The following is a 7,892-nucleotide window of genomic DNA, read 5'->3' as shown; positions in this document are numbered from 1 at the left end:
GAGAATGATTAGAGTCCTGCATCAGATGACCTGGCCTCCACAGTCACCCGACCTAAACCCAATTGAGATGGTTTGGGATGAGTTGGACCGCAGAGTGAAGGACTCTTTCAAGACTGTTGGAAAAGCATTTCAGGTGAAGCTGGTTGAGAGAATTCCAAGGGTGTGCATCAAGGCAAAGGGTGGCTACTTTGAAGAATCTAAATGATTAAATCAATCTTGATTTGTTTAACACTTTTTTGGTTACTACATGAATCCAAATGTGTTATTTCATAGTTTTGATGTCTTCACTATTAATATACAATGTAGAAAATAGTCAAATTAAAGAAAACCCCTTGAATAAGTAGGCGTGTGCAAACCTTTGACTGTAGATAATAAACCTGACCATTTAAGTTGACATTCAAATATGGGTGGACCGGTGGCCATCTTTGTGGTAGTAATTAGAAGTTCAAATTTCAGTTAAATTGAAACATCAATGGTGTACCAGGTACAAATTCAAAACAACAGAAATCTCAATTAAAATTCCTTAAACATACATGTATCTTATACCGTTTTAAAGGTAATCGTGTTGTTAATCCCACCACAGTGTCTGATAGGCTTTACAGCGAAAGCACCACAAACGATTATGTTAGGTCATCACCAACTCACAGAAAAACACAGCCATTTTTCCAGCCAAAGAGAGGAGTCACAAAAAGCACAAATAGAGATCAAATTAATCACTAACCTTTGATGATCTTCATCAGATGACACTTATAGGACTTCATGTTAAACAATACATGTAAGTTTTGTTTGATAATGTTCATATAAAAAAATCTCAGTATACATTGGCGTGTTATGTTCAATAGTTCCAAAAACATCCGGTGATATTGTAGAGAGCCACATCATTTTACAGAAATACTCATTATAAATGTTGATGAAAATACAATTGTTAGACATGGAAATATAGATATACCTCTCCTTAATGCAACCGCTGTGTTAGATTTCGTCTTTTTTTTACGGAAAAAGCAAACCATGCAATAATCTGAGAACGGCACTCAGAAAAAAACAAAAAATGATCCGGCATGTTGGAGTCAACAGAAATCAGAAATAACATTATGAATATTCCCTTACCTTTGATAATCTTCATCAAAATGCACTCCCAACAATCCTAGTTCCCCAATAAAATTTTGATTTGGTCGATAATGTCCATTATTTATGTCCAAGTACCTACTTTTGCTAGTGCGTTTAGTACACAAATCCAAACGCTTGTGTAGGTCCATCCGAACATCGGACGAAAACTTCAAAAAGTTATATTACAGGTCGTAGAAACATTTCAAACTAAGTATAGAATAAATCTCTAGGATGTTTTTATCATAAATCTTCAATAACGTTCCAACCGGAGAATTCCATTGTCTGTAGAAATGCCATGGAACGCAGGTTGCTATCATGTGAAATGCCCGTGACCAGGACCTGGCTCTCTGCCAGACCACTGACTCAAATAGCTCTCATCCGGCCCCACATCACAGTAGAAGCCTCATTCAAGTTTCTAAAGACGGTTAACATCTAGTGGAAGCCTTAGGAAGTGCAACATAACCAATATCCCACTGTGTATTCAATAGGGGCTGGGTTGAAAATCGACCAACCTCAGATTTCCCATTTCCTGTTTGGATTTCTTCTCAGGTGTTTGCCTGCCATATGAGTTCTGTTATACTCACAGACATCATTCAATCAGTTTTAGAAATGTCAGAGTGTTTTCTATCCAATACTACTAATACAATGCATATATTAGCAACTGGGACTGAGGAGCAGGCCGTTTACTCTGAGCACCTTTCATCCAAGCTACTCAATACTGCCCCTGCAGCCATAAGAAGTAACATGCTTTTAGACAATTGACGTTAAATTGGAGGGTTAGAGAGAGGTTTAAAAATGACACATTTCTTAAAAAATATGTTTTTCAGAAATAATAAAATACCTTGAAAACACTGTTTGTAATCTTTGAAATATAATCAAACTCAACCATTTATATTTTGCAGTGATGAAGACATGGATGTCTCGTGGTATGGTTTATGTCGATAATTGACTATAAAAATAAAACTACTTTCGCTTTCCTCACTCCCTTTAAAATGATACTCTAAAAAGCATCCCTCCTCAACCTACCAGTGTTCTCTGACATAAAATCTCTGGTCCCATTAACTCACAAAGAAAGAAAGTGACACATTGTGTCGAGAATGTTTTTTTTTGCACAAATAGCATGCTAGCCCTAAGTCTTCATGAGCTTTGATAGGATCCGGGGTGTTAGCATAGCGCGACCTCCCATGGGAGTTGATGAGCCGTTTGTTAGCATAGTGCTAGCTCCCAGACTGGTAATGCGTTTGTAAGAACCATATCTGCTGAGGGGAAGCCATGTTTAATGAACATCCGAGATACTAATGAAGCATAAAATGACACCAGGACATACAACAGGGAGACTGACCACTGTGTGTGCGTGTGTCCCTTCTTTATGTCTGTCTACCTTTGAATCTCTCTCTCTCTCTCTCTCTCTCTCTCTCTCTCTCTCTCTCTCTCTCTCTCTCTCCTTCTCTCTCTGCCTCTCTCTCCTTCTATCTCTCTCCTTCTCTCTCTCTCCCTCTCTCTGACTGTCTCTCTCCTTCTCTCTCTGCCTCTCTCTCCTTCTATCTCTCTCCTTCTATCTCTCCTCTCTCTCTCTCTCTCTGCCTCTCTCTCTGCCTCTCTCTCCTTCTCTCTCTCCTTCTCTCTCTCCTTCTCTCTCTCTCCTTCTCTCTCTCTGCCTCTCTCTCTGCCTCTCTCTCCTTCTATCTCTTTCCTTCTCTCTCTGCCTCTCTCTCTGCCTCTCTCTCCTTCTATCTCTCTCCTTCTCTCTCTCTCCCTCTCTCTCTGCCTCTCTCCCTGTCTCTCTCTCCTTCTATCTCTCTCCTTCTCTCTCTCTCTCCCTCTCTCTCTGCCTCTTTCTCCTTCCATCTCTCTCCTTCTCTCTCTCTCTCTCTCCCTCTCTCTCTGCCTCTCTCTCCTTCTATCTCTCTCCTCTCTCTCTCCCTCTCTCTCTGCCTCTCTCTCATTCTCTCTCTCTCCCTCTCTCTCTGCCTCCCTCTCCTATCTATCTCATTCTCTCTCTCCTCTCTCTCCCTCTCTCTCTGCCTCTCTCTCTCCTTCAATCCCTCTTTTTCTCTCTCTAACTTTAACTGACGTTTCCCTCTATAGCCTGTGTATTCTGGTAGTTTGCTGTAGAACACAGTTCTTGACCGTGGTGTTGCTTTATTCATGAAGTTCAATAAGGAGCCCTTTGAAGTTGATGAATTATTAAACACAACACTTTTTGAATCATCTTTCACTTTGGTAAATACTTCCTGTAGTCAGTCGCCATGGTAATAAACTAAGTAGTTAGTGCCTAATGATGTCTTGAAGGATGGAAGAGTATGAGGGGATACAGTCGGCCAGGTCCTTCAGTCTCATACTAAATACAATACTATGGGAGAAGACACAGTTGGCTATCAGACCTGGGTTCAAATACTTTTAGAAATGTTTCAAATACTTTTAGTGTTTGCTTTGATCTCCTGGATTGCCATATGGGAGGGGTTTGCAGTTTTTTGACTCTTCTATTCAATCAAGAATAAAAGTACTTAAAACCAGTGTGTGAACAAATGATAATAGATGACATTACTCATTAGTGATGACTGGCTGTATTCTCCCTAATATAATTACAGTATCTCTCCCTCTCTCAATTATCAATTTCAATTTGCTTAATTGCCATGACTTAACAACACACACTACCGTTCAAAAGTTTGGGGTCACTTAGAAATGTCCTTGTTTTTGAAAGAAAAGCACATTTTTTTGCCCATTAAAATAACGTCAAATTGATCAGAAATACAGTGTAGACATTGTTAATGTTGTAAATGACTATTGTAGGTGGAAACGGCAGATTTTTAAAGGAATATCTACATAGGCGTAGGGAGGCCCATTATCAGCAACCATCACTCCTGTATTCCAATGGCACATTGTGTTAGCTAATCCAAGTTTTAACATTTTAAAAGGCTAATTGATCATTAGAAAACCCTTTTTGCAATTAAGTTAGCACAGCTGAACACAGCTGAGCACTGTCCTGATTAAAGAAGTAATAAAACGGGCTTAACTTTGGACTAGTTGAGTGTCTGGAGCATCAACATTTGTGGATTTGATTACAGGCTCAAAATGGCCAGAAACAAAGACCTTTCTTCTGAAACTCGTCAGTCTTTATTGTCTTTACTGAGAAATTAAGGCTATTCCATGTGAGAAATTGCCAAGAAATTGAAGATCTCGTACAACGCTGTACAGAACAGCGCAAACTTTTTCTAACCAGAATAGAAAGAGGAGTGGGAGGCCCTGGTGCAAAACAGAGCAAGTGAACAAGTACATTAGACTGTCTAGTTTGAGAAACAGACTCCTCACAAGTCCTCAACTGGCAGCTTAGTACCCACAACACACCAGTCTCAACGTCAACAGTGAAGAGGCGACTCTGGGATGCTGGCATTCTAGGCAGAGTTGCAAAGTAAAAGCCATATCTCAGACTGGCCAATAAAAATAAAAGATTAAGATGGGCAAAACACAGACACTTGACAGAGGAAGATTGGAAAAGAGTGTTATGGACAGAGAAATCTAAGTTTGAGGTGTTCGGATCACAAAGAAGAACATTCGTGAGACGCAGAAACAATGAAAAGATGCTGGAGGAGTGCTTGAAGCCATCTGTCGAGTATGGTGGAGGTAATGTGATGGTCTGGGGGTGCTTTGGTGGTGGTAAAAGTGGGAGATTTGTACAGGGTAAAAAGGGATCGTAAGAATTGCCCATCAAGCCAATCCAACTTGTGGGAGGTTTTTCAGAAATCTTTCAAATACTTTTAGTGTTTGCTTTGATCTCCCCGGATTGCCATATGGGAGGGGTTTGCAGTTTTTTCTTCTATTAGTCCATTGCACCAGGCAAGCTTAATCAAGAACAATAGTACTTAAAACCAATGTGTGAACAAATGATAATAGATGACATTACTCATTAGTGATGACTGGCTTTATTCTGCCTAATAGAACATACCCCTGCTGTTCCTATATGATAACTGGCACCAGCATCAATGAGACCTCAGCTTATCTCATCTAGTCCTTCAAATGATCACCAAATGATTCTGCGACGCCCTCTATACATATGGATGTGAAGACTGTAGCATGTGGTGTGTTGGCTCTCTCACACATACATCCATGCATGCACAGACATGCATCTTACACACGCATTCACATATTACGTTCACACACACACACACACACACACACACTCTCCATTTCACTCTCGCTTCAACTCGGTGTCAGGGTACGTCAGTATATTGTAGTGTGAAGCCACCAGAGCGATAGAGAGAGAGAAACAGAGAGACAGAGACAAGAGAGAGAGAGAGCGAGAGACAGAGAGACAGAGAGAGAGAGAGAGAGAGAGAGAGAGAGAGAGAGAGAGAGAGAGACTGGGTGAAATACCACAATGTCCCATCACAGCAGCAAGATTTGTGACCTGTTGCCACAAGAAAAGGTCAAGCAGTGAAGAACAAACGCCATTGTAAATACAACCCATATTTATGCTTATGTATTTTGCTTTTGTACTTTAACCATTTGTACATTGTTACAACACTGTATATATACATAATATGACATTTGTAATGTCTTTATTCTTTTGGAATTTCTGTGAGTGTAATGTTTACTGTTCATTTTTATTGTTTATTTCACTTTTGTATATTATCTACTTCACTTGCTTTGGCAATATTGACATATGTTTCCCATGCCAATAAAGCCCCTTGAATTGAATTGAATTGAGAAAGAGAGGCAGAGCGAGACAGAGAGAGATCAGTGATTGAAACACATATAGAGTGGTATGGTTGGATCCCTGTTCGACCGTCCCTACACTGTTTATCCCATGTGGTGGCCCAGTGATATAATTAGAATAGAAATTACAGAAAGTTACAGTGAGCTAAATCCCCTGTGAATCGCTTGGCTAAAAATGTCCCGGCAACGCCAATGGATGTATCACCATAGCAACAGCCACTCTATTTCGGGTGGGAAAACGAGAGAGAGAGAGAGAGCGAGAGAGAGGGGGGGGAGAGAGAGAGAGAGAGAGAGAGGGGGTGGGGGGGAGCGAGAGAGAGCGAGAGAGAGAGAGAGAGAGAGAGAGAGAGAGAGAGAGAGAGAGAGAGAGAGAGAGAGAGAGAGAGAGAGAGAGAAAGAGGAGAGGGGGAGAGAGAGAGAGAGAGAGAGAGAGAGAGTGAGAGAGAGAGAGAGAGAGAGAGAGAGAGAGAGAGAGAGAGGGGGGCGAGAGAGAGAGAGAGAGAGGGAGAGAGAGAGAGAGAGAGAAAGAGAGAGAGAGAGAGAGAGAGAGAGAGAGAGAGAGAGAGAGAGAGAGAGAGGGAGAGAGAGAGAGAGAGAGAGAGAGAGAGAGGGGGGGACAGAGAGAGAGAGAGAGAGAGAGAGAGGGGGAGGGGAGAGAGAAGAGAGAGAGAGAGAGAGAGAGAGGGAGGGGCAGAGACAGAGAGGGGGGGAGATGGAGAGAGGGGGGGAGAGGAGAGGGGGGTAGGCAGAGAGAGAGCCTACAGAAAAAAGCACAAACATTGCTGTTTCTAGGGGAAATGTATGCATTATTCAAGTAGGAGAAACATCTCTTAGAGTGCTGGGTAGTGGGTGGATGTGTTTATGGCCTGACCTTGTTCAGGTTAGCATGGTGGTCATACAAGGACATTGAGGGCTAGAGGGGTTTACTCAGAACTCATCAGCTGAGGTCAATATTTAAATAGCATCAGTCAAAAGCAGACAATTATTATCAATGCACTACTAATTGCCTTTCTGTAATGGACATTGTGGACAATTATGACCAGAGAGAGAATGCTTAGGAGCCCTGAACAGGAAAATGTCAAATAAAACAATGATGTAATGCAAATAATGTGAGTGATATCAATTTAAGTGTTCTGCAGTCAAGGGCACACTGTCATTGCTATCATATTGCCATGGTTACATTATTTCCTAGATATCCAGAGTCAAATGGCAGATGAATGTCAAATGTCAATTGATCCACAAACAATCTAAAACCGACACATACTCAAATATGATATCCCCCCCTCTCTCACCTCTCTCTCCCTTTCAGCCCCTTTCTCCCCCTCTATCCTGCCGCTCTATACACCCTCTCACTATCCCTCCCTCCCTCCCTCTTCTCTGTTCTCCTTCCCTCCCTGTGGTGTTGTGATTGAGCAGGATTGGAGGGGAGGCATTGTGAATCTTATTGTATTGATCCTCAGCCTGAATCACTTTCCCATTGTCCTCCCTCCGTCTTCACACACTCTCTGTCCCTACACAGCACATACCCAACCTTACACGCTCGTTTTGAACATTATACTTTAGACAGCATGTTGGATCATTTGGCTGCAAAGCTGCCTGCCGTTGTGACGGGTGACAGGGTTTGAGACGTCCGACTTGTTCTTTGATAAATACGTCTGTTCTAAGACAGGAAATAGCTAGACATTCCATGTCAATGCCAAACCGATTCCTCTTTGCTAATGCAGACATACAACTGCAAACTCCCAGGCAGGACGTATTTATGACACTGTGCCTGTCCATGCACGCCGGCCCGGCAAAAACAAGTCTGGACGTGCATCCTGATTGTTTTGTTGTTATTTTTGATCTGTCACTGTCAGCACAACACTAGTCTGACCTCCCTGCCTGCCTGTCACCAGAGTCTGAGGAGTCACTTACAGCCCTCACTGTCCCACTCTCTGCTATCTCATAAAGACACACACAGCATTTGCACGCACGCACACACACACACACACACACACACACACACACACACACACACACACACACACACACACACACACACACACACACACACACACACACACACACAC

At 42.1% G+C, this 7,892-nt stretch overlaps 1 protein-coding gene across 1 annotated transcript in view; it reads left to right on the top strand.

The window, feature by feature from the left end:
- Positions 1–1,257: 1,257 nt before the first annotated feature.
- The window catches only part of LOC118398506 (calmodulin-1), a 123,705-nt gene continuing 117,070 nt past the window's right edge, over positions 1,258–7,892 (top strand). Inside the window, exon 1 of the mRNA XM_052470828.1 lies at positions 1,258–1,264. Coding sequence (XP_052326788.1) covers positions 1,263–1,264 — 2 coding nt within the window. The 5' untranslated portion in view covers positions 1,258–1,262. The remainder of the gene's footprint in view (positions 1,265–7,892) is intronic.

The sequence above is a fragment of the Oncorhynchus keta genome, chromosome 19 (assembly GCF_023373465.1).
Source record: "Oncorhynchus keta strain PuntledgeMale-10-30-2019 chromosome 19, Oket_V2, whole genome shotgun sequence".
Taxonomy (NCBI): domain Eukaryota; kingdom Metazoa; phylum Chordata; class Actinopteri; order Salmoniformes; family Salmonidae; genus Oncorhynchus; species Oncorhynchus keta.
Note: the sequence above shows the minus strand (reverse complement) of the source record. Positions and strands in the feature narration are given on the sequence as shown.